The sequence below is a fragment of the Budorcas taxicolor genome, chromosome 2 (genome assembly GCF_023091745.1).
Source record: "Budorcas taxicolor isolate Tak-1 chromosome 2, Takin1.1, whole genome shotgun sequence".
Classification (NCBI taxonomy): domain Eukaryota; kingdom Metazoa; phylum Chordata; class Mammalia; order Artiodactyla; family Bovidae; genus Budorcas; species Budorcas taxicolor.
The window spans coordinates 168,859,267-168,887,263 of NC_068911.1; the positions used below are offsets into that span (position 1 = coordinate 168,859,267).

General features: G+C 39.0%; 1 protein-coding gene across 7 annotated transcripts in view; it reads right to left on the reverse strand.

Annotated features, from left to right (window-relative positions):
- EPB41 (erythrocyte membrane protein band 4.1) overlaps positions 1-27,997 on the reverse strand; it is a 165,314-nt gene that overhangs the window by 47,659 nt on the left and 89,658 nt on the right. For all 7 annotated transcript variants that reach the window (XM_052635564.1, XM_052635563.1, XM_052635562.1 and 4 more), the window contains exons 8-12: positions 25,985-26,072; positions 22,726-22,878; positions 20,672-20,769; positions 13,345-13,517; positions 526-719 (exon numbers count right to left, since the gene is read on the reverse strand). In XM_052635564.1, coding sequence (XP_052491524.1) covers positions 526-719; positions 13,345-13,517; positions 20,672-20,769; positions 22,726-22,878; positions 25,985-26,072 — 706 coding nt within the window. The remainder of the gene's footprint in view (positions 1-525; positions 720-13,344; positions 13,518-20,671; positions 20,770-22,725; positions 22,879-25,984; positions 26,073-27,997) is intronic.

Below are 27,997 nucleotides of genomic sequence, written 5' to 3' on the forward strand. Positions count from 1 at the left end.
AAACAATTGAGTAGCATAACTTTCCTTACGGAATGGATCTTTTTTTTTTTATAAAGTTACTTAAGATTTGAACAACCACATATATGTGCTTCATACAGTATCTGGATATTCTTTGGGCACGTTACACATATATCCATTTTAGGAAATCAAATTATATTTTAATCATACTAGTTGAGCTTACTTTTAGAAAGGAATGTGGAGATTCCTTCTGGATGAGTAAAAATTATTTTTAAAAGCAGAGGATCACAGTGCTGGTGAGTTTTACCGACTCAGTTTTTAAAATTTAAGTTGGGTAAAGCTGTGTGTCACCTGAAAACATCTGGGAGAGCTTACAGTCTTCATGACATAATTCTTTGAAAATATTTTACAGGTCTACAGGGAGTTACCTTGTTTCAGAAAGAGTGAGGAAGAAATAACTTCGTTAGGATTTAACAAAAACCAGTGCTTTGAGAACCCTCCTGGTCAAGGAGTCAACACCTCTGAACCAAAACGTGAGCAAGCTGGACCTCTGGGCTCATGACATACCTTCCCCGCTTCTGTGGGCTCTGGCTCTGCTTCCTCAGGCGGCGCCTCTTCCGGCTTCACTTCCAGCTGCACTGCTTCTTTCTGTGCTTTCTTGACAGGCGCACCTGGGACACCGCCTTCTGCAGCTTGACTCGGAGCAATGGCAGGTGCAGAGGTGGGCCGAGGACTTCGGTCTGCTGACTCAACGGCCGCTGCTGCATGAAAGAAAGTGAAAGGGAAGTGAAGGCGAGAGTCATTTTACCACTTTCACAGCCACTGGGCGAAAGAACTGTGGCTTCAGGACACATATGAGGGTTACAGTGTCCAGTGGCTAACATACAGAAGGTAAAAAAATGAATTATTAGTGTTCTGGCAGGAGACCAACAGCTTTAATGGACACAAAAGTTAGAAGAACCCTGACAGAAAAGCTAAAAACTCCTGATGATGATCATATTCTATCAAGGGTGGGACTGGAGGCAGGTTGGGCGGGGGTGAATGTGGAAAGCAAAATACGAAAAAAAAAAATGAAAAGCTCATTTTATTAAAAAGTTGGCAAGACTGTTTAACCTTGTAATCTATTAGCTTCAAGAACTTGCAAGGTAGTCTGTGAAGGAGAAAAAGGGTTAATTAAGTCTGATTTCTTTCAGGAAGACTTTTTGAAATAAAGATGCATTTATTTATAGGTGATTTCAGTAACCTAAAAATATATTCTAGAAAAGAGGATTAAGTCTGATGTTTCTGTTAAGCCTCCTTGGAATGATTACAAAATAACTTGGAATGATTACAAAATAACTTGGGATAAAGGAATCTTCTTATAAGACATGTACACTTTTTGATGGTTATTTAAGAGCAAATCTTTGAACCAGACACTTTCCTTTTTAACTTTTTCATTAAAAAGTAAAATTCAATCCATTCAGCTAGTTTATGTCTTCTGGCTGTGGCATTTAATCCATTTGTGGAATACTCTCTGACATAAATTGCAGCAAGATATTTTTTGATCCACTTCCTAGAATAATGAAAATAAAAACAAAAATAAACCAACAGAACCTAATTAAACTTAAAGCTTTTGTGCAGCAAAGAAAACTATAAACAAAACAAAAAGACGATCCACAGAATGGGAGAGAATATTTGCAAACAAAGTGACCAACGAGGGATTAATTTCCAAAATACACAAACAGCTTATGCAGCTCGATATCAGAAAAACAAACAACCCAATCAAAAAAATAGGTGGAAGATCTAAATAGGCATTTCTCTAAAGAAGATATGCAGATGACCAAGAGGCACATGAAAAAATGCTCAACATCACTAGTTATTAGAGAAATGCAATTCAAAACTACAATGAGGTATCATATCAGTCAGAAGAGCCATCATCAAAAAAGTCTACAAACAATAAATGCTACAGAGAGTGTGGAGAAAGGGAGCCCTTCTACACTGCTGATGGAAATGTAAATTGGTACAGCCACTATGGAGAACAGTATGCATGTCCCTTAAAACACTAAAAATGGAGCTACCATATGATCCAGCCATTCCAACCCTGGGCATATATCTGGAGGAAATCATAATTCAAAAAGTTACATGCACCCTAATATTCATTGCAGCATCATTTACAACAGCCAGGTCTTGGAGGCAACCTAAATGTCCATCAATGGATGAATGAATGAATGAAGAAGATGTGGTATGTATATACAATGGAATATTACTCATCCATAGAAAAGAACAAGATAATGCCACTTGCAAGGACACAGATGGACCTAGAGATTGTCATACTGTGTGAATTAAGTCAGACCGAAAAGACAAATATCATGTGTTACCACTCATATGTGGAATATTAAGAAAAACAGTGTTATTGTGTTGGCTAAAAAGTTTGTTGAGGTTTCTCCTCAACACATGAAAAGATGTTTTTTGGCCAACCCAACACAAATGAGCTTATTTACAAAACAAAAACAGACTGACAGATGTAGAAAACAAACTTTCAGCTACCAAAGGGGAAAGGGGTGGAGAGGAATAAATTGGGAGATTGGACTGACATATACATACTACTACATATAAAATACATAACTAATAAGAACCTACTGTATAGCACAGGGAATTCTACTCAATATGCTGTAATGACCTATTGGGAAAGCAATCTAGAAAGAATGGAGATAGATATATATTATATATATATGTATTATATATATATATCAGGTGTATATATACACTTGATTCACTATGCTGTACAGCTGAAACTAACACGTTGTAAATCAACTACACTCCAATAAAAGTTAATTTAAAAAATAAAATAAATTCAAAACCTTTGGTCTTTAGTCCTTAAAATAATCAAAACAACACTTTGAGTTCTACCCTACTCTCTTCCACAGTCTTATCAACCTGCATCATCACTCCCATTCTCTAATATATTTAGAGCAGCAGTTCTCAATCAGGGGTGATTTTGTCCCCCAGTCCATGAACATTTGGCAATATCTGGAGACATTTTTGGTTGTCACAACTGAGGAGAGAAGTAGGAAGGGGTACTGGCTCTAGTGTGTACAGAATAAGCTTGCTGGTTCAGTTCAGTTCAGTTCAGTCACTTAGTCGTGTCCGACTCTTTGTGACCCCGTGAACCGCAGCACACCAGGCCTCCCAACTCCCGGAGTCCACCCAAACCCATGTGCATTGTGTTGGTGACACCATCCAACCATCTCATCCTCTGTTGTCCCCTTCTCCTCCTGCCTTCAATCTTTCCCAACATCAGGGTCTTTTCCAATGAGTCAGCTCTTCACATCAGGTGGCCAAAGTATTGGGACTTCAGCTTCAACATCAGTCTTCCAAAAAATACTCAGGACTGATTTCCCTTAGGAAGGACTGGCTGGATCTCCTTGCAGTAAAAGGGACTCTCAAGAGTCTTCTTCAACACCACAGTTCGAAAGCATCAATTCTTCTGTGCTCAGCTTTCTTTATAGTCCAACTCTAACATCCATACATGACCACTGGAAAAACCATAGCCCTGACTAGACGGACCTTTGTTGACAAAGTAATGTCTCTGCTTTTTATACGCTGTGTTATTGGTCATAACTTTCCTTCCAAGGAGTAAGCGTCTTTTAATTTCATGGCTGCAATCACCAACTGCAGTGCTTTTGGAGCCCAGAAAAATAAAGTCAGCCATTGGTTCCACTGTTTCCCCATCTATTTCCCATGAAGTGATGGGACCAGATGCCATGATCTTCGTTTTCTGAATGTTGAGCTTTAAGCCAACTTTTTCACTCTCCTTTTTCACTTTCATCAAGAGGCTCTTTAGTTCTTCTTCGCTTTCTGACATAAGGGTGGTGTCATCTGCGTATCTGAGGTTATTGATATTTCTGCCGCCAGTCTTGATTCCAGCTTGTGCTTCATCCAGACCAGCATTTCTCATGATGTCCTCTGCATATAAGTTAAATAAACAGGATGACCATATACAGCCTTGATGTACTCCTTTTCCTATTTGGAACCAGTCTGTTGTTCCATGTCCAGTTCTAACTGTTGCTTCCTTACCTGCATACAAGCTTCTCAAGAGGCAGGTCAGGTGGTCTGGTATTCCCATCTCTTTCAGAATTTTCCACAGTTGATTGTGATCCACACAGTCAAAGGCTTTGGCATAGTCAATAAAGCAGAAATAGATGTTTTTCTGGAACTCTCTTGCTTTTTTGATGGTCCAGTGGACATTGGCAATTTGATCTCTGGCTCCTCTGCCTTTTCTAAAACCAGCTTGAACATCTGGAAGTTCACGGTTCACATATTGCTGAAGCCTGGCTTGGAGAATTTTGAGCATTACTTTACCAGTGTGTGAGATGAGTACAATTGTGTGGTAGTTTGAGCATTCTATGGCATTGCCTTTCTTTGGGATTGGAATGAAAACTGACCTTTTCCAGTCCTGTGGCCACTGCTGAGTTTTCCAAATTTGCTGGCATATTGAGTGCAGCACTTTCACAGCATCATCTTTTAGGATTTGAAATATCTCAACTGGAATTCCATCACCTCCATTAGCTTTGTTCATAGTGATGCTTCCTAAGGCCCACTTGACTTCACATTCCAGGATGTCTGGCTCTAGGTGGGTGATCACACCATTGTGATTATCTGGGTCGTGAAGATCTCTTTTGTACAGTTTTTCTGTGTATTCTTGCCACCTCTTCTTAATATCTTCTGCTTCTGTTAGGTCCATGCCATTTCTGTCCTTTATCGAGCCCATCTTTGCATGAAATGTTCCCTTTGTATCTGTAACTTTCTTGAAGAGAGCTCTAGGCTTTCCTATTGTTTTCCTCTATTTCTTTGCATTGATTGCTAGGTTAATTAACCCTAGTTTAGGGCAAAGACTATATATAGATTGCTTTACAGGGAATATAAAATATATGCTTATGACAAAAGCTTGATCTTCTCACAGAGTTAAGAGCTGTTTTGGTTTGGATTACTGGGCATCTAAGTTTCATATCACTCACTTAAAAACAATCACTCATACTCTTTTTATGATTTTTATCTTCATTCTTTTAGGAACTAAAAGAGGACATACACACACTTTGTAGTAAGAGCTCACTGGCAATATTTAGAAACGCAGTGTGTTTCCATATGATTTCGTAGTTCTGATCATTAACCTTCATGTGCTGAGACTTAAAATCTTAATTAAATTACATGGAAATCTGTATAATTTTTATTACATACTTTCCAGCATTCTTAAATTGAGTATACCGAATTTAACTTTTCCTAATAAATCTAGACTCATAAGCAATAAAAATTAGGTAGAATAAATGGAATTACATGAATCAGAACAGATTAAAAAACTGAAATTCACAAGTATGTCATATACACAACACCAAAAAAGAAATGCTTGATGTACTGTAATGAGCTCTAGAGAAAGAAATCACTCTTCAGGGGATACACAGGAAAAAAAAACAACAGAAACCCAAGGATCTAATTTATCTTTCAGTAGAAACTCTGTAGCCTCTTGCAAGTCCCTGCTCCTCATGGGTGCTCTAAGCCCATCAATGCAAGAATGGCAGATGGCAGACCAAATCTAACAACACAGGGGAATGTGACAAAATATTTTGCTCACAGTTGTGTTAAAGTATCATTATACATGTGTATTCACACCTCCTCTCAAAGAATTAATTCGACTCTGTCTGGCATCAGAGAAGCATAGCCCATTCTTTCACCATGTGTTATTTTGCCACTTGCATTTGGTTTCAATCCAACACTAATATTGCAGAGCCAAATGATTTAAGTTTTCAGTATTCCTAGCCCTGGCAATCTGTGCTGTATGTGGAAAAGTAGGTATAAGTGTGGTAACTGGCAGTTAGAAACAGAGGCAGAAAGTTGCATCATTTGCAAAATACGGAAGATATTAACTCTATGGGAAGTTCAGCTCAGCTGCACAGTCATGTCTGACTCTGCGACCGCATGGACGGCAGCGTGCCAGGCTTCCCTGTTCATCACCAACTTCTGGAGCTTGCTCAAACTCATGTCTATTGAGTTGGTGATGCCATCCAACCATTTCATCCTCTGTCCTCCCCTTTTCCTCCCACCTTCAATCTTTCTCAGCATCAGCGTCTTTTCCAATGAGTCAGTTCTTCGCATACAGGTGGCCAAAGTATTGGAGCTTCCGTCCTTTCAATGAATATTCAGGATTGATTTCCTTTAGGATTGACCGGTTGGATCTCCTTGCAGTCCAAGGGACTCTCAAGAGTCTTCTCCAACATCACAGTTCAAAACCATCAGTTCTTTGGTGCTCAGCTTTCCTTATGTTCCAACTCTCACATACATACAAGACTACTGGAAAAACCATAGCTTTGACTAGATGGAGCTTTGTTGGGAAAGTAATGTCTCTGCTTTTTAATATGCTATCTACGTTGGTCATAACTTTTCTTCCAAGGAGCAAGCATCTTTTAACTTCATGGCTGCACTCACCAGCTGCAGTGATTTTGGAGCCCAAGAAAATAAAGTCTCTCACTGTTTCTATTGTTTCCCCATCTATTTCCCCAACTCTATGGGAAAGCTGGATATAAAAATACATTAGAAATCCTAAATATTAGTAACTTTAAAGTCATACCTAGATCTTTGTATTTTTTTCTTACAGGTTAATATTATCTCAAGAGTTGCTGCTACTGCTGCTAAGTCGCTTCAGTCGTGTCCGACTCTGTGTGACCCCATAGATGGCAGCCAACCGGGCTCCCCCGTCCCTGGGATTCTCCAGGCAAGAACACTGGAATGGGTTGCCATTTCCTTCTCCATTGCATGAAAGTGAAAAGTGAAAGTGAAGTCGCTCAGTCGTGTCCAACCCTCAGCGACCCCATGGACTGCGGCCTTCCAGGCTCCTCTGTCCATGGGATTTTCCACGCAAGAGTACTGGAGTGGGGTGCCATTGCCTTCTCCGATTTCAAGAGTATGTTGAGCGAAAACTTAACTATGTACACATTGATATGCAATTCAAGTGTAAAATATCACCTAGGACCTCTGGAGAGAAGTAAATTCCTTTTCTCCATAAAAAGGCTATAAAAAGTATGGATCACAACAGAGAATCACAGTAGTGACCGTGGTTCTTGTCTTTTTATCATTTTATTTTTCTTGTATTTTTAAGCAACTTGAGATGTAAGTCACATACTATAAAATTCACCCACTTAAACTGTATAATTCAATGCTTTTTCATGTATTCAGTGTTGGAGGTAGTGATTACTTTTTAAGATATTCTGGCTTTTCAGTTTTATGAGTTCACTTGTTAGCTATTAAAAGATTTTGGTGCATATATAGAGAACACAACTCTAAAAATTGAATTATCTCCCATTTCTGAAGCTCTAGACAAAGAAGAATCCTGGTTGTGATCAGTGTGTGGGCCCATTAACTCCAGTTTCATATTGCTCTTATCTGACAACAATAGAATCGAATTATTTACTAGAGCAGTGAAGAGTTAAACTCAAAGCGATCATCCTGAGAAAACGGAGTCTTACATTCTAGTCCTAGCTCTGTTACTAGCCCAATTTCTGCTAGGATGGCACAGGTACGATGGGCATGCAGTGGGTCAGTGGTTCCAGTATCAGAGGAGCACGATTCATCTTTGGATCTTGAAAAGACGAACAAAAACACCCAGCTGACGCTCATCTCCACCACAGACAGATGTGGTATCTAAGAGTGAAGCTTGGGCATTTGTTTTGTTTTAAAGCTCCAAAGATGACATGGATGTATTCCCCTGGCAAGAATCACTGCCACCACTACTCACAGGATGGACACAGGTTGGTGTGTGAACCTAGGAAGTTATATGACTGTCTTGTGCCCCAGTTTCCTCAATAGTAAAACAAGAATTCCTAAACGTTTTTTGTCCACTGGATTGTTGGCACTAAATAGGAATATATAGAAATGGTTTGAAAAATCAAAAAAAATGCAACAAAAATATAAGCTGAAAAATCCTTGTCATCATTATTAAGCATATTCTTGTGACCTCCTATTCTATCATATAAATTGTGATCTGAATCAGTTTTAGTTCTTTAGCTGGTGAAGCAGATGCTCTGAGCACCAGATATAACAAAAGAGAAAGGAACTGTTCATTAAAATGAGGTCTCTGATAAAGTAATACTTACTAAAGTTTCCCTAATACACCATCTTGAGCTTAGAGGCTTATATTAATTTTTTTAAAAAAAGGAAGGCCTAATAGGGGAAAGTCTCTCTATTAAGAAGAATGGAAAAGGATCCGGGAAAAGGAGGAAAAATAGTTTTTATAGACACGTTTTCAAATTCTTATACTGAGCAGACAGTACACAGAGAAACAGAAGACATTTGAAAACAGAACTACAAAAAGTGTCCTACTCAGTTTACATGCAATTTAGATGTTTAAAAGATAATATATATAAAACATTTAGAACAGCACCTAGAGCGTACTAAGTGCTCAATGAACTGCCTAATGAAATCTTTTATCCTTCCTCTCCTACAGAAAAGAAGTTATCTTGGTGAAGGATGAAAAACATGGCACTGTCAGAACAGGTTTAGATATTCTTAACTCTGTCACTGACCATGTGACATTAGGCAAGGCACTTAGATTTAAGGTTTAGAATTTAATGATGATAAAAGAATAAACATCAGTGGATATTCTCTTAAGGAATTAGAAAAAGAACAGTTCAAAAAAGTAAAAATAAAATAATAAAAATACTAGCTGGCAAAAATGAAATTAAAAATATACAACAGGAAGGAAACAAAACCCCAAACTGGTTCTTTGGAAAGATTAATAAAATTAACAGATCAGTTGCAAGCTTGTTTAAAAAAAAAAAGGGGGGGATAGGTGTATAACACCAATATGAGGAACACAAAAGGGGACACTGCTGTAGATCTTACAAATATTAAAAAGATACAACTTGAAAATTTAGATGGATTGGGCGTTTCCTAGAAAAAGCACAATTACCAATTACCAAAACTGAAACAAGAAGTAGAACATCTTCATAGTCCTTTCTAATAAAGACAATGAATCTGGGAGCAAAGACCCTGCCACAGAGGGATCTTTAGAACCAGCTGGCTAGAATTTATAGGTGCATTCTTCCCAAACATTAAGGAAGAGATAATACCAATCTTACCCAAACGCTTCCAGGGAGCAGAAAGAGGGGATACTTCTCAATTTACTTTGAGGCCAGCATGAACTTGATACTAAAACCTGACAACATTTACAAGAAAGGAAAATTACAGGTCTATCTCTCTCATGAATATCATTGCAGAAAGCCTTAAATGACATAAGAAGAATATATTATGATCAAATTGAGTTTACTTCAAGAATGCCAAGAAGGCTTAACAATGGAAAGTCAATCAGTGTAAGCCATCATGTAGCATAAAGAAGGAGAAAAACCCTATTACTATATCAACTAATGAAGTAAAAAGCATTTGATAAAAGTCACCATTCATTCATGATAAAAACTCTCAGAAGTTTCCTTCTCTGATAAGAGGTAGCTACGTAAAACCCAGAGCAAACATCACACTTAATGATGAAATACTGATGCTTTCTCCCTGAGATTGAGACTAAGACAAGAGTATATAAAAAATATCCACATATTAATAAGACAGGTAGTCCAATAAAAATAAAAGCAAAAGATCTGAACAGGTGCTTCAAAAATAATGATATGCAAGTAGCTATAAATTATGAAAAGGTACTTAAGTTCATTAGTCATCAGGATATGAGCGAAAACTTCTTTATGGTCAAAAAAGTTCATTTGGGTTTTTCTATAATATCTTACAGATGTTGCCCCTAAGAACACAGTGTATAACTTAATAAGAACTAGCCAATATTAGTCAATAGACAGAGATATCAAGGTTTTTTAAAATCTTGAACTATGAGGTTTCTACAGCCAGAAAAAGAGAAGCAGTCAACATGTGATTTCTACAAGTAATTGAAGAGTCTTTCTAAGTAAAACTTTCTAAATTGGTCAAAGTACCAAAGCTCAACAACCCTTGAACTGTTGGTGATTTTGCTATTAGAAAGAAAAGATACATCAGGCATAATATCTATATAACAATGAAGTTTCATTAAGTGGAAAATGCCACGGAATATGGTATTGGATAGACATGGGTTTCTGTTTAAGCTATCTGTGAGATCTTGAACAAGCTGCTTAAATTTTCCAATTACAGTTTTCTCACTGAAAAATGGGGATAAAATAATGGGAATGATAGCTCTCCAAAACTAAAGTAAACTGGAGGTAGGGTGATTTATTGGACAAGGCGGCGATGCCTGATATCGTTATAAGAATATGGCAGGACTTCCCTTGTTAAGGGAAGAATCTGGTTGAGAATCCAAGTGCAATGCAGGGGACATGGGTTTCATCCCTGGTTCAGAAAGATTCCACATGCCACGGGGCAACTAAGCCATGTGCCATAATTACTGAGCCTGCATGCTACAACTACTGAAGCCTCTGAAACTAGAGCCTGTGCTCAGCAACAAGGGAAGCTACTGCAATGAAAAGGCTGTGCACCACAATGAACAGTAACCCCCACTCACCACAACCAGAGAAAGCCCGTGCAGAGCAACGAAGACCAAGCGCAACCAAAAATTAAATAAATTCAATTTTTAAAATTAAAGAAATTCAATTTTTAAAATTAAATAAATTCTTATTTTTAAATAAGAATATGGCAGACATGAGGACTGAGTCTTCATACCTTAGACTTAACAAGTCCAACTCTGCTCCTCTCTCAGACTTTCCCACTGTACTAAATGATCAAGCCTAGGGAAAATCTTGATTTTCTTTTCCTTACCATCTCCAACACTTAATTTACCAGTTATCCTGTCAGGCCTGGCTTTTGAATTATATCCCTGATCAGTTTTCACACTCTTTAATGCCAATACTCAAGTCCTAGCTGCTGCCATCTCTCAGGCGAATCCAGCAACAGACTTCACCATTATTCTGCTTTTCTACCCCTGGAGTGGAGTAGATCTTTGCACTAGCCACATGTGTCTATTTAAATTTAGTTTAAAATTATTTTCTCAGTTTCATAGCCACATTTCAGGTTCATAATGGCCACAGGTGGCTACTGGCTATCAAACTGGATGTCACAAAATAGAAGAATTTCATCAGCACAGAAAGTTCTATGGGATGGCACTGATCTAGACACCTGCCAAGCTCACTCCAACCTCCAGGGCTTCATACTCACTACTCTCTCTTCAAGAATGTTCTTCCCCCAGATTTATTTATTTAACCTCATAATTCAGGTTTCAGTTCAGATGAAGCTTCTGAATTTAGATTGGACCACTCAGTCTGACTTATTAGAAAAGACCCCAAAGCTGGGAAAGATAGAGGGCAGGAGGAAAAGGGGACGACAGAGGATGAGATGGTCGGATGGCATCACCAACTCAATGGACATGAGTTTTAAGCAAATTCTGGGATATGGTGAAGGTCAGGGAAGCCTGGTGTGCTGCAGTCCACAGGGTCACAAAGAGTTGGACACAACTGAGCGACTGAACAATTTAGCCTGAAGCAGCTTCTCAACTGTCCCATCCCCAGACACTCTCCCTCCTATTACTCCGTTTTGTTTTCTTTATAGCACTTATCACTATCTGAACTTGTTTTCTCTTTTTTCTGTTTCTACCCATGAAACATAAGACCCATGAGAGCAGGACCATGTTTGTATGTTCACACCTGTATCCCCAGCAACTAGAATAATACCTGACACACAGAAATTTACAACAAATTGTTGAACAAAGTAGTAAATGAGTTAAGTATCCAACAACCAACATGTACTCCAACCCACTTACCTGCTATCATATCTTGAGAAAAATTATTTAATCTCTGAGCTTAATTTCTGTGTGTGTGTTATTCACTCAGTGGTCTCCAACTCTTTGTGACTCCATAGACTATAGCCTGCCAGGTGCCTCTGTCCAAGGAATTCTCCAGGGAAGAATACTGGAGTGGGTTGCCATTTCCTTCTCCAGAGAATCTTCCTGACCCAGGGATCAAACTTGGGTCTCCTGCATTGCAGGTGGATTCCTTACCATCTGAGCCACCAGGGAACTTAATTCTTAAAGTTATCATGAAGAGTAAATAAATCAAAGACTACAATCTGCCTTGTAGAGAAACACCAGAAAGAAAGAAACTTGATGTGCAGTACAGAAACAAAAGTTCTACTGCTTGGATAATTTCCCAGTGTGGCTAACCCATTCCTGATTCCTCTAAAGTAAGTTAGGTGTTTCTGAAATATGTTCCCACAATGCAACAAACCAGAATTCAGGAGCATAGTTCTGGATAATAATTAACAAAATAATAATTCTGTGGCCAGAACATTAACAATATCTTAATGATACTCAATATTTTAGTATCAATTATTAAGTGCCAACCACTGTGCTAAGCATATCATCTCATTTAGTTCTCATGAAAATTCAAGCTAATATTATAGTCTCATCATACCCACTTTATGAATGAGAAAACTCAGACAAACAGATTAAGTAACTCATTCAAGAAGATAGATCATAAATGTAGCGGCCGAGACTGGGAACCAGGTCTGATTCTATAACCCAAACCTTTAACTACTGTAACATGCATCTTGCTTTTACAGTAGACAGCATAGAGCTGCAATCAGCAATACTCTATTTTGCTTACTGCCTTCTGAACTTTCATTTATTAGCCACCTCTTTTTAGCGGCATAAAGAACTGAATACGGCTTAGGAATTCCCTGGATTGTCAGTGGTTAGGACTCGGCACTTTCACTGCTGAGGCCTGGGTTCAATCCCTGGTCAGGGAACTAAGATCCTGCATACCATGCGGCACAGCCAAGGAAAAAAAAAGAACTGAATATGGCTTATTACCTCATTTTATTAATGCTAATGCTCTAAAATCCTTAAGACTAAGAAAAACTGAAACAGATCTTCTGTCGGTATATACAATCATGAAACATTTATTTCCTCTTCCTTTTATTTAAACAAAATATGATTGTTTTTTTCTGTCTATAATTGACACATGACAAATATTCTAAACTTTTTCAATGATTGCCATTGAGGCAGACCCTCTCCTTCTTTTCTACTTGAAAAATAACTATTTAAGAATGTCCAAGAGAGCATTAGTGTAGTATTTTACATTAGGTTTCTCCTTGTGGCAGAGAATTTTGAATTCTAATTCTAGTGGTATTTAACCCACCGCTACCTAGCAGTGGGACCCTGATCTAGTTACTACTGTCTCTGAACCTTTTTTCTCTTTTTCTTAAGGTGATTTCACTAAAGTATACAATTAGTAAGATCCTTTTCATTTTCCACTGACATTCTTTGATTCTCTTATAGATAACCGTACTTTCTTTGCACCTGATCACATCCGATAACCACATTTCCTTTATCTCTCTCTAAAGAGTTAGGATGACAAGAAATCATTAATTCTCAGTACAAACCTCCATCAAGGCTTCGGGATGCCCGTTTGCTTGCTGTGCGCTCAAAGTGTGGGGCAGGCCTGTCAATCAGAGCACTAGCTTGCCTGGTCTGAGCTTGAGTTCGGCCACTGTATCGGAATTTGGATCCCAGGGCGAGAAATTTGCTTTTAGGAATGGTGTCTGTAGATGTCAGTCTGGAGGGGAAAAACATAATAATCATAAATTATATACATTATCTTACTCTAATGAGACTGAAATTAAAGCCAAAATCAAGAATTTAAAAGTTTCATAACTCTCATCAGTTCAGTTCAGTCGCTCAGTCGCATTTGACTCTTTGTGACCCCATGGACGGCAGCATGCCAGGCTTCCCTGTCCATCACCAACTCCCAGAGTTTACTCAAACTCATCTCCATTGAGTTGGTGATGCTATCCAACCATCTCATCCTTTGTTGTCCCCTTCTCCTCTCGCCTTCAATCTTTCCCAACATCAGGGTCTTTTCCAATGAGTCAGTTCTTCGTATCAGGTGGCCAAAGTATTGGAGCTTCAGCTTCAGCATCAGTCCTTCCAATGAATATTCAGGACTGATTTTCTTTAGGATGGACTGGTTGGATCTCCTTGCTGTCCAAGGGACTCTCAAGAGTCTTCTCCAACACCACAGTTCAAAAGCATCAATTCTTCAGCGCTCAGCTTTCTCTATAGTCCGGCTCTCACATCTATACATGACTACTGGAAAAACCATAGCTTTGACTAGATGGACCTTTGTCAGCAAAGTAATGCTTCTGCTTTTTAACATGCTATCTAGGTTAGTCATAGCTTTTCTTCCAAGTAGCAATTGTCTTTTAATTTCAAGGCTGCAATCACCACTGGCAGTGATCTTGGAGCCCAAGAAAATAAAATCTGTCACTGTTTCCATTGTTTCCCCATCTATTTGCCATAAAGTAATAGGACCAGATACCATGATCTTGGTCGCAAAGAGTCGGACACGACTGAGTGACTGAACTGAACTGAACCATGATCTTGATTTTTTGAACTTGAGTTTTAAGCCAGATTTTTCACTCTTCTCTTTCACTGTCATCAAGAGGCTCTTTAGTTCTTCTTTGCTTTCTGCCATAATGGTGGTGTCATCTGCATCCAGCCCGGCATTTCATATATAAGTAGGGTGACAATATACAGCCATGACATACTCCTTTCCCAATTTGGAACCAGTCTGTTGTTCCATGTCTGGTTCTAACTGCTGCTTCTTGACCTGCATACAGATTTCTTAAGAGGCAGGTAAAGTGGTCTGGTATTCCCATCTCTTGAAGAATTATCACTATACCCCTGTAACATTTTCATCATTTTATATATAAAAGAAACCGAACCTCAAAAAAGGCTACTTGATTAAGGTCACATAGCTGTTAAGAAATAGGGTAGCCATAGAATTCAAGCCCAGAGCTCTTGTTCTACTCTCCTAGAATAATAATTTTGTCAAACACACTCCAAACTCAATGCCTGGTAATCTATTTAATAGGTTTTTTTGGTGTATTTTCAACTCAGAAACCTCATCTTCTTTCTACACAGTACTCCCTGCTCTCTTTTGTCACAGCATTTACTACACTGAATTGAAACAATCTATGCTCTAGTCTCCACTATGAGACTGTGAGCTCTCTGAGGGTAAAGAGTAAAGACTGACGTATTCATCTTTGTGTTTTAACTTCTGGCATAGTGCCTGGCATGAATCTGGCATTCAGTGAATGTTTGCTGAATAAATGCATACATATATTGCTACATCAAATACTACCAGAAAGAGAGTCCTCCCCACCCCCCTTTGGGGTAGCTTATTTTAATTCAGCAAACACTTTCTTTTATGTAATGAAGCATTGTTGTTTAGTCACAAGTTATGTCCAACTTTTTTGCAAGCCCATGGATTGTAGCCCACCAGGCTCCTCTGTCCATGGGATTTCCTATGCAAGAATACTGGAGTGGGTTGCTGTTTTTTTTCCCAGGGAATCTTCTTGACCCACAGATTGAACTTGAGTCTCCTCCACTGGCAGGTGGATTTTTTACCACTGAGCCATCAGGGAAGCCCAATGAAGCATTACATGTCAATATATCCTCTTATTTTGATGCAATGGATATCAGTATGCTATCCTACAAGTAAATACACCAGATGCAACTGAAATCTATACTATAGATATTAAACATTCAAAATAACTCTTTTTTTTTTTTTTGGTGGGGGGATAAACTAGGAGTTTGGCATCAACATATACACACTACTATATTAAACAGATAACCAACAAGGATCTATTATAGGCACAGGGAATGATACTCAGTATTTGGTAGTCATTATAAGGGAAAAGAACCTGAAAAAAAAAAATATATATATATATATATAACTGAGTCACTTTGCTGAACACCTGAAACTAACACAACATTGTAAAGCAACTATAATTCAATTTTTTTTGAAAAAAGAAAATAGTTCTTTTTATTCTTCCTCACCTTCATTTAAAACTATTTTCTTGGTTTAAAGTAGATGATGGAAGCATAAAGAAATATCTTAATGTCAATAATTAAGATTTTTTAATTGAGTGTAACGTGTAGCCTAGAGGAGCTATCCCACGTTGAAGGTCAGGAAGGGCGGCAGTGAGGAGATACCCCTCATCCAAGGTAAGGAGCAGCGGCTGCACTTTGCTGGAGCAGCTGTGAAGAGATACCCCACGCCCAAGGTAAGAGAAACCCAAGTAAGATGGTAGGTGTTGCAAGAGAGCATCAGAGGGCAGACACACTGAAACCATACTCACAGAAAACTAGTCAATCTAATCACACTAGGACCACAGCCTTGTCTAACTCAATGAAACTGAGCCGTGCCCGCAGGGCAACCCAAGACGGGCGGGTCATGGTGGAGCGGTCTGACAGACTGTGGTCCACTGGAGAAGGGAATGGCAAACCACTTCAGTATTGCCTTGAGAACCCCATGAACAGTATGAAAAGGCAAAATGATAGGATACTGAAAGAGGAACTCCCCAGGTCAGTAGGTGCCCAATATGCTACTGGAGATCAGTGGAGAAATAACTCCAGAAAGAATGAAGGGATGGAGCCACAGCAAAAACAATACCCAGTTGTGGATGTGACTGGTGATAGAAGCAAGGTCTGATGCTGTAAAGAGCAATATTGCATAGGAACCTGGAATGTCAGGTCCATGAGTCAAGGCAAATTGGAAGTGATCAAACAAGAGATGGCAAGAGTGCACGTCGACATTGTAGGAATCAGTGAACTAAAATGGACTGGAATGGGTGAATTTAACTCAGATGACCATTACATCTACTACTGCAGGGCAGGAATCCCTCAGAAGAAATGGAGTAGCCATCATGGTCAACAAAAGAGTCTGAAATGCAATACTCGGATGCAGTCTCAAAAACGACCAAATGATCTCTGTTCGTTTCCAAGGCAAACCATTCAATATCACAGTAATCCAAGTCTATACCCCAACCAGTAACGCTGAAGAAGCTGAACTTGAACGGTTCTATGAAGACCTACAAGACCTTTTAGAACTAACACCCAAAAAAGATGTCCTTTTCATTATAGGAGACTGTAATGCAAAAGTAGGAAGTCAAGAAACACCTGGAGTAACAGGCAAATTTGGCCTTGGGATGCGGAATGAAGCAGGGCAAAGACTAATAGAGTTTTGCCAAGAAAATGCACTGGTCATAGCAAACACCCTCTTCCAACAACACAAGAGAAGACTCTACACATGGACATCACCAGATGGTCAACACCGAAATCAGATTGATTATATTCTTTGCAGTCAAAGATGGAGAAGCTCTATATAGTCAACAAAAACAAGACCAGGAGCTGACTGTGGCTCAGATCACAAACTCCTTATTACCAAATTCAGACTCAAATTGAAGAAAATAGGGAAAACCTCTAGACCATTCAGGTATGACCTAAATCAAATCCCTTATGATTATACAGTGGAAGTGAGAAATAGATTTAAGGGCCTAGATCTGATAGATAGAGTGCCTGATGAACTATAGAATGAGGTTTGTGACATTGTACAAGAGACAGGGATCAAGACCATCTCCATGGAAAAGAAATGCAAAAAGGCAAAATGGCTGTCTGGGGAGGCCTTACAAATAGCTGTGCAAAGAAGAGAAGTGAAAAGCAAAGGAGGCAAGGAAAGATATAAGCATCTGAATGCAGAGTTCCAAAGAATAGCAAGAAGAGATAAGACAGTCTTCTTCAGCGATCAATGCAAAGGAGGAAAACAATAGAATGGGAAAGACTAGAGATCTCTTCAAGAAAATTAGAGATATCAAGGGAACATTTCATGCAAAGATGGGCTCGATAAAGGACAGAAATGGTATGGACCTAACAGAAGCAGAAGATATTAAGAAGAGGTGGCAAGAATACACAGAAGAACTGTACAAAAAAGATCTTCACAACCCGAATAATCACAATCGTGTGATCACTCATCTAGAGCCAGACATCCTGGAACGTGAAGTCAAGTGGGCCTTAGAAAGCATCGCTACAAACAAAGCTAGTGGCTGCTAAGTCGCTTCAGTCGTGTCCGACTCTGTGCGACCCCGTGGACTGCAGCCTACCAGGCTCCTCCATCCATGGGATTTTCCAGGCAAGAGTACTGGAGTGGGTTGCCAATGCCTTCTTCTAAAGCTAGTGGAGGTGAGCTATTTCAAATCCTGTAAGATGATGCTGTGAAAGTGCTGCACTCAATATGCCAGCAAATTTAGAAAACTCAACAGTGGCCACAGGACTGGAAAAGGTCAGAAAGGCAATGCCAAAGAATGCTCAAACTACTGCACAATTGCACTCATCTCACATGCTAGTAAAGTAATGCTCAAAATTCTCCAAGCCAGGCTTCAGCAATACGTGAACCGTGAACTTCCTGATGTTCAAGCTGGTGTTAGAAAAGGCAGAGGAACCAGAGATCAAATTGCCAACATCTGCTGGATCATCGAAAAAGCAAGAGAGTTCCAGAAAAACATCTATTTCTGCTTTATTGACTATGCCAAAGCCTTTGACTGTGTGGATCACAATAAACTGTGGAAAATTCTGAGAGAGATGGGAATACCAGACCACCTGACCTGCCTCTTGAGAAACATATATGCAGGACAGGAAGCAACAGTTAGAACTGGACATGGAACAACAGACTGGTTCCAAATAGGAAAAGGAGTACATCAAGGCTGTATATTGTCACCCAGCTTATTTAACTTATATGCAGAGTACATCATGAGAAACGCTGGACTGGAAGAAACACAAGCTGGAATCAAGATTTCCGGGAGAAATATCAATAACCTCAGATATGCAGATGACACCACCCCTATGGCAGAAAGTGAAGAGGAACTAAAAAGCCTCTTGATGAAAGTGAAAGAGGAGAGTGAAAAAGCTGGCTTAAAGCTCAACATTCAGAAAACGAAGATCATGGCATCTGGTCCCATCACTTCATGGGAAATAGATGGGGAAACAGTGGAAACAGTGTCAGACTTTATTTTTGGGGGCTCCAAAATCACTGCAGATGGTGACTGCAGCCATGAAATTAAAAGATGCTTACTCCTTGGAAGAAAAGTTATGACCAACCTAGATAGTATATTCAAAAGCAGAGACATTACTTTGCCGACTAAGGTCCGTCTATTCAAGGCTATGGTTTTTCCTGTGGTCATGTATGAATGTGAGAGTTGGACTGTGAAGAAGGCTGAGCGCCAAAGAATTGATGCATTTTAACTGTGGTGTTGGAGAAGACTCTTGAGAGTCCCTTGGACTGCAAGGAGATCCAACCAGTCCATTCTGAAGGAGATCAGCCCTGGGATTTCTTTGGAAGGAATGATGCTGAAGCTGAAACTCCAGTACTTGCCACCTCATGCGAAGAGCTGATTCACTGGAAAAGACTCTGATGCTGGGAGGGATTGGGGGCAGGAGGAGAAGGGGACGACAGAGCATGAGATGGCTGGATGGCATCATGGACTTGATGGACGTGAGTCTGAGTGAACTCCGGGAGTTGGTGATGGACAAGGAGGCCTGGCGTGCTGCGATTCATGGGGTCGCAAAGAGTCGGACATGACTGAGCCACTGAACTGAAATGAACATGTAGCCTGATGGTTTATTTGAAATGAGAATTGAAATGTTATTTTCCCTGACTTTTCTTTCTGTACACTGTTCTTTAGTGCTAAGTATGACAGAAAAAATACAAACAGAAGAAAACGATATCATGGTTTTTTCTCTTGAGGACCATTTATAAAGAGTCAAGTTTATTTATGAATGACATGGCACAAGGTCTGGCATTTGCTTCAAAATAATCTGGGAAGTAGTAGGAAAGAGTGGGTGGGGATACAGATGAAACAAGATTGGCATTGGGGTGATAATTATTGGAGCTGGGCTTTGGTACAAGGAGAGTTTATTATATTATTCTCTTCACTGTGCTATGCACGCAATTTTCATTTTCTTAAAAAGGCTAAATGACAACAACTGGTTGGCTCTCCTTTCAACACAAGGAATGATTTGTCTGCTAGATTTTAAGTTCCATTAGGAATGGGACTAGAACTGCTAGGGGTTATTCCCAATGTCTGTATGAAGGGTAAGCACACAGGAAATGCTTGGCAAATGAACAGAGGGGTTAAGTATGTGGCCTCAGGGAAAATAAAGGAGATGAAGCTTTCTTCTGTCTTATTTATCTGATACAACTAGGCTTCAAAGGTGGTTCTCTGTGCTCCCTTTCTGGGATTGATTAGAACCAAGATAACGATCAGCTTCAAATCTTTAACCTTCCGTAGTAAGAGACCCAAAGCAGGTAGCTAGGCACACCTTTCTTCCCTGGTGGCTCAGAGGTTAAAGTGTCTGCCTGGAATGCGGGAGACCCTGGCTCAATCCCTGGGTCAGAAAGATCCCCTGGAGAAGGAAATGGCAACCCACTCCAGTACTCTTGCCAGGAGAATCCCATGGAGGGAGAAGCCTGGTAGGCTACAGTCCATGGGGTCGCAAAGAGTCGGACACAACTGAGTGACTTCACTTTCACTTTCTTTAGAAAAATTCCATGTGGAGGTCAGTCAGAGTACCTCTTCCTGGTAGGGCTGGATTTAGCCCCCTAGGGCAATCCCAGAGCCTCTTGTAAACACAAGCTCCTCTTCCTTACTCCCTCCTTCCACCACACACAGAAAGATGCTCTGGGAATGGGGAGGTGGTGTTTTTCAACCTGTAGGAGGGGAACTAGATTCATTTTGTCTTGCTTAAGATGATCTCACCTGAGCTAAAGAAAAGACTGACAACCACACAAAGAAGGGAATTTCAACAGCAGGCTTAAAATAGAAACATGCATAAATAATTTATTCTTGAAAAATACTGAAGTGAGAACAATACCTGAAAAATGTGTGATGCTCTACACAGACTTTCCATAACTTCTTAGCTGCTCGGTAACTGGGAAGTTTGAATCCGATGGTACTTTCATACTGTTCTTGCTGTAAGGATACAAATAAACATGGAACAGAAAGTATTATTCAACTACAGTGATACAGGACCAGAGAAATACAGTGCTACAGAGGAGATCACTGCGAATAAAAATAATGTTACTAGTCTAAGGACATAAACTAGCAGTTGAAATTTTTTCCTACTTAACAAAAGAAATTTATTCACTGAGGGTGGTTTTTCATCTTATACTATTTACACATCTTATTTTGTTCAGAAACACACACGCATACATACACTGTACATTTTCTGAGACATAAATAAGTCATGTTTTGATCATCCAGACACTGTTCTTCCTGCATTTAGGACACTAGGCTACTCAATTATCAGGGACTAGGATAACAGATGATTCTTCCAATCAACCAGTATTATTATGCAATCATTTTTAGAAATAGGAACTAAAGATTGTGGTTCAAACCAGATTCTTGAATTATTAAATATCTTTTTTTCTTTGATTGCTCATTAATTTTCTAGATAACCTCTTTGACTGAAGCAAACCACATCCTGCAGGGCTACTGGAAACACTGTCCTGCTTCTCTTGCCTCTCTGTTTCTGCCTTAAGCATGCTTTTTACGATGGAAGGAAACTGACATTAACTTCTAGTGCCTATTATGGCCAATTATATGCCTGTTATAGCACTGTGATTGGATAGTATCATCTGTATTTTTAAACCCTACACCACACTACTTCTAAATCATCTATTGTAGTCATAATATTACATTACACTTCTTAAAATCCTCCTGCTGTTCTTTATTGCTTTCTAAAGTAAGACTTTTGTATTTTTAGTATATATTATATAGTTAACATTTAAAGAAACAAAGGACTTCCATGATGGGAAGTCCTTCCTATATATATATGGTGTGTTTTTTTCCCTGCCTTTCAACATAAAAAAGGTAAGCCTGCAGAGGGAGAGACTCTTCTAGTCAGTGTTCCTAGCCCCTAAAATAATGTCTGACACAAAGAAAGCTGTCAAAAAACATTTGTTGACTGAATGACTCTTGTATTTGGAACTCTTTAACTTTTGCTAGGCACAGGTAAATTATTACGGTCCTAAACAAATGCTTCAGCGAAAACCCTTCTCTGAAATTTTAAGGCTGCACATTCAGTATTTCCATGCTGAAACAATGAGTCATTTTTCACCAGTAGATGGTGATATGCACACAGAAAAGCTTCTTTACATTAGTACGGTGCTTTTCTGATAAGAGCTTTTGCAGCTGTCATCTCATTTGATCTTCAAATCCACCTTGGCAGAAGGAGGTACTATCCCCCTTGAGTGATAAAAAGATGCCTGAGATCTGTCAAGGGCCTTTTACTTAGTAGGTGGCAGAAGAGGTATTGGAACTTTTTTTTAAATTTAATTCCTACGTGAACAAGTTTCTGCTATATCATGACAGTGCTTTAATATAAAAGTTAAACTTAGCCAGCATTGGTATATCCTGAAAATTGACTACCAACTAACAACTGAGTTATCTGGTACAAAGCTGAACATCCAACTCTACTACAAATCTAGAACTTGACCGTGGAACACATTTCCAGTCACTACCAGAAACTACACATACAAATAAATTTATTTATATAAAGTAAGGGATTTGTGGTGCAAAACGAAAGTAATTTAACCTCACAGGTTAAATATCTCATGCTACTTAATTTAAAAATATTTTCCATCAAGTTTTTACCTGGAGCAAACAAGGAACAAGTTTATTAATCCAAATTTCACTGTTGGCCTTGGTGTGTTTGCTTACATGAAGAGAACTGTCCAGAAAACCAACAAGAGTAAAGGAAGGAAGAAGCATCATGGGACTGATTACTTTAGGAAACAAAATACCAGCGCCTAAATAGTTGGCTGTAGAGAGACCTCAGAGGTGATCACATGGGGAACAGGCATGAAGCGATGTTTCAGACATGATCTGTGTTTGATTCAGGAGGAAAGGGAGTCACGGGCTCTGTACCTCTCCAGGCCGAATCTTAATGAAAAAGCTGCTACGTTTGTAAGAGATCTTCAGCACTTTGGGCCAAGGAAAGCGGTTAATTCTCAGCTTTTCTTTGTAAACCAGAAGGCCACTAGAGCAGACACCTAGGATGATATCCACGCCCTCCAAGTCCTAAGGAAAAAAAGAGTTAGAATGTCAGTCTTGAGCCAAATGCTCAACGTAGCCGACTCTTATTAAACAATCTGAAGCTATCAACAACCCCAAATAGTTACAAAGTACACAATGAAATATAAAGCTTAACCTAACGACCCTAACCCATGGAATTACTTGGTCTATGTCAAAATGCTGTTACTATACCATGTTTTAAAAAATCAATGTTATTACCTATCATTAGTATTTTTAAAATTTCAAATGACACGCCTTAATACTATTTCTATAATCTGCTCTAAGGAAATAATTCAAATCACAGAAAAAGCTTTATACATGATAATGTTCAGAATGTTTTAAGAGTGAAAAACTAGTATATAACCTAAATATCCAAGCATTAGGGTTAAATTTTGTCCATCCATATAGTGAAATATGATATAGCTGTTAAAGTAGTTGGATTAGAATTTGGAAGATAACTGGGAAGATAACTATGTTGTTAACATTAAGTGAAATAAAGCAGGACAAAATTGCATATATAATTTGATTCCAACAAGATAAAAGATTTTCAAAGATGTATACACCAAAATGTTAATAATGCCATTCTTCGGGCAGTACAATTACGAGCAATTTATTTTATCTTTCTATACTTTAATACAATAGACATGTATTGTCTTCTAAAAAGCATTCAAATGTCAAAAAACTAACACATGTATGTAAAAAATTCAAATAATACAGAAATGTGTAAAATTTAAAAATCTACCCTCGTCCTTCCATACTCTTTAACAGTAACCAGTACTAATTTGATAATTTCCTGAATTACCCTATTTTCTAGGCACATACAATTATGTGTGCATAATACATATGTGTGTGCTGTGCGTGTGCTAAGTAACTTCAGTTGTGTCCAACTCTCTGTGACCTTGTTGACTGTAGGCTGCCAGGGTCCTCTGTCAAATGATTCTCCTGGCAAGAATACTGGAGTGGGCTGCCATTTCCTGCTCCAATGTATCTTTCCAACCCAGGGATCGAACCCATGTCTCTTATGTCTCCTGATTGGCAGGTGGGCTCTTTACGACTAGCACCACATGGGAAACCCCAATATATACATACATACATGTAAATATATTATTTATATATATGTCACCTTTATAATGAGGAAAACAACCAGAAAAAAATTAAAATTCAGTCCTCGAGGGTGGAAACTACATCTAAATCATTTCTGTATCACCTCAAATCCTGTTATTGACAATATGCTCGGTGTTTACACTGAGTTTGTTACCTGCCCATATTATTAATCACAATTGATTCAAGGAAAATAAATTTCACCTGAGTTCATCTCTACAGCTGACTATTTATTTAGATAAGTAATAAAAACCCAACATTACATGCTTCTAAACGACTCCTTTCCCCAAAATGAGTACAGAGAAACATATTAGTGTCTACATGTGCTATGTATAAGCACAATGGAGAGAAAAAGAAATAATATTCAGCTTCAACTCAATGACCACATAACACAATTTCCCAGAAGATGCCCCCTTAAGTTCTTAGAGAGCCTGTGGGTACAATTACATCCCTCTTTTAACTAGATGTTTTGAAGAAATCATTTGCTTTACAGCATTTGGCAAAGGAATATGCTGCCTGATTCCTCATGCGTTCCTGATAACTACTGAACTGACACGAGTCTCCAGCAGAAATTGTGAAGCAAAACCTCACCAGTTCAGTTCTGGACCTGATCTGATCTTCCTACCATCTACTTTTGAGAGTCACAGAAGTTACAACACCCAGGCCCAAACAATCCAGAGCAACATTAAGAAAACTCACTAACATACAAAGGAATCTTATCAGGGTTATTAGAAATATAAATAAGGAAGAAACTTCAGATACAGATATTCAAGTTGGGAGAAGCCTGAAAGGTCACGTTAGTCCAATTACCACAAAATGTTTGAAGGTCCTTTTCTAAATTGCTACCAAGTGATTATTCTGCCTAACCTGGAATTTCTCCAGAGAACTCTGTCCCTTCTGAGGTAGCCCATCCCACCTTTGAAATAGCTCTGTTAGACAAACTGTCTACCTGAGCTGAATAGTATCTCCCTGCAGTTCCCAGCTTACCTGGTCCAGTATTACAAAATCTCTACTTCACACACAAATCCTTGAAACCCGTAAAGACTGCTATTATATCTTCCCTAAACTTTCCCTTCTGTGGGTTAAGTATCCCTATTCTTTTGCCTGTTTCTCACCGGACATGGGTTTGATTCATCGTCCATCCTAGTTAAATTTCTCTGAATGAACCTCTGATCATCCCTTGAGTCTTCCCCCTCACAAACTCCTCAACCTCCCCAGCCATTTCAGTAGCTGAAGGTGAGAGAAGTCAAGCGACATCCTGTCATTACTCATTGTGTTAGACTGTCTTGGGTTGAATGGGAATGAAAGCTCAAGTTTCCAATGACCTAACCCCATGGTTCTCAAGTGAGCCATTTGTGTTCCTCCTGTGTGCATCAGAATCACCTGGAGAGCTTGTTAAAACAGAGAGCTGGGCCCTACCCACAGAGTTTCTGATTCAGTAACTCTAGGACGGGAACTGAAATGAGCATTTCAAACAAGTTCCTAGACAATGCTAAATGCTGGTTCAGAGACCACACGTTGTGAACTGCCTTATACCAGTGATTCTCAGATTCAAGCATGAAGGAGAATCATGTGAGATATTTATGAAATCTGGAGACTAAGCCTCTGCTCCACAGTCAGTCAGTATATCTGGGAGGAGCTCAGGAATCTGTATATTTAACAAATACCCCAGGTGATTCTGAGGTAGTTGACTGGCTATGAAACAAGCCTCGCTGTCACTCTGCATTTGCAAATGTATCTGCATTTTAGGAAGTTATAATTTCTTCTGCTCTTGGCACTATATCTTTTGATCTTTACAGTTGCTTAAGTGTGAAACCTCGTTCTGCTGGTGGAATTGCAAACAGGCAACTCAGTTCATACACTTAATACACTTGACTGATTCAACTGACAGACAACATTCTAACAAGAATTACTATCTCCTCTGAACGTTTAGTAATACCCTAGGTAAAGGTTAGTATGAGGTATTATATGACACAGGTCTGATACATGCATATTAATAAGTTACCATTACCTTTGCTTTATGAAGGTCAACACCATACATAGACAACTTTTTGGCATTCTCAAGAAATTCCAGGTCAGCCTGAGCTGGAGTCATCGACCTTTGATAGAAGAAAAAAATAAACTTTCAGTGTCACAGTGTAAATGTTTATAATAATAGCATTTGTATATCACTTTTACTTTACATAAACATATAAATGTATGCATACCAATTGATATGTAGATGTATTTCATGGTCCTAAAAATAGAATATTATGTATGGAAAAGGACTCTTATCCCTGTGTCTAAATAATTGAAATATGCCTTAGAAAAAGAGCTCTTGGAGAAACAAAGTTACCAAAAAGCTATTAGAAGAAATTTTTTTTAAAAATCCTACTAATATTCTGAAGGAGATCAGCCCTGGGATTTCTTTGGAAGGAATGATGCTAAAGCTGAAACTCCAGTACTTTGGCCACCTCATGCAAAGAGTTGACTCATTGGAAAAGACCCTGATGCTGGGAGGGATTGGGGGCAGGAGGAGAAGCAGATGACAGAGGATGAGATGGCTGGATGGCATCACTGACTCGATGGACGTGAGTCTGAGTGAACTCCGGGAGTTGGTGATGGACAGGGAGGCCTGGCATGCTGCGATTCATGGGGTTGCAGAGTCAGACGCGACTGAGCAACTGAACTGAACTGAACTGAAAATTCTTTAAAACTGCCTCATCCACCATCAGTTCTGTTCCTCCCTCTCCTTAGCCCTTTTCTTCAACACACATAAACTCCTCCCACTAATTTATCTTGCCAAGGAGGTGACCAAATTAAATCCTCTGAGGGCCTGATACAGTTTACAATATCCTCTTAGCTGCCCTTTTCTCTCCATATCCCTGAATTGAGTTATTATGGAAATTAAACAGGAGGGCAGCTGAAGTTGCTTAACTGGGGATTCTTAATGGGGGCAGGCTTGATGAAAAGAAAATTTCTGGTAACAGATGGTGTCCTGCCCACTGATCTAAACAAAATAAATTGGTTAATAGAAGCATGTAGATAAAAGAGCTGCTCTGTTATTAAGATGTCTTCATTACAAAGCATATAATGAATCAAATTTGTTTGAAAACAATCAGCCTCATAGTCTAAACACTCACTACGACAGTCTTTCCTTCTCCTTTATAACTTTCTTCTCTTTTGAGAAGTGCTCATGAGCTAGGTTGAGCTTTAAAGAAAAAGATATTACTCTTGGTGCTGCACAGTTCAGAACCAATCAAATAGAACTTCATAGTAACAATAATGCAGCCACACCCCCAAAGAAAAACCCCCGTAAATGCCTGTTTCCCAAAAGACTGTCTGCCTCAAGCTATAATAAAGCAGCAGTGGCCTATTCATTTAACAAGCGAAAGTCTCTTTCAAAACCATCTGTCTTTATCCTCATTAAAAAGAACAAAGGAGGACTTCCCCGGTGGTTCAGTGGTTAAGACACCATGCTTCCAATGCAGGGGGTGTGAGTTTAATTCCTGGTTGGGGACCTAAGATCCCACATGCTGCCTGGTGCAGCCAAAAAAGAAAAGAAGAACAAAGGGTTCCTTGGAATAACAAACCCCCTCCCCAATTAAAAAAAAAAAAGAAAAACTCAGGAAAGAAACTGCATACTTGTTAATGACTCAGCATCCCTGAATAAAAACTTCTGCAAGCGCAAAAATATCACACCTGAATGCTATTAATGACTAAAATTGAACATACACACAAAAAGAACAGGAGAATAAGCACTTGAAGAAGCAATTTTGCATGTTCAAGTCATTAAGAACGTCTCAGGAAAGTTTTATAGTTTTTTCTCTCGCTTTAATTATACACGTTTCTAGTTAAGGTTACTCCCACTTTCCAGATTTGGGGTATTTTGTTGTTATTGTTAGTATTATTGATAGCTTGAAGTTTAGAATTTGAAGCTGGAATGGAGCTAGAAGATTACAGAGTCCAACACTTTCATTCTGCTGATAAAGAAACAGGGCTCAAGGGATTACATGATCATGGGCAAGTTATAACTCTTGGTTTA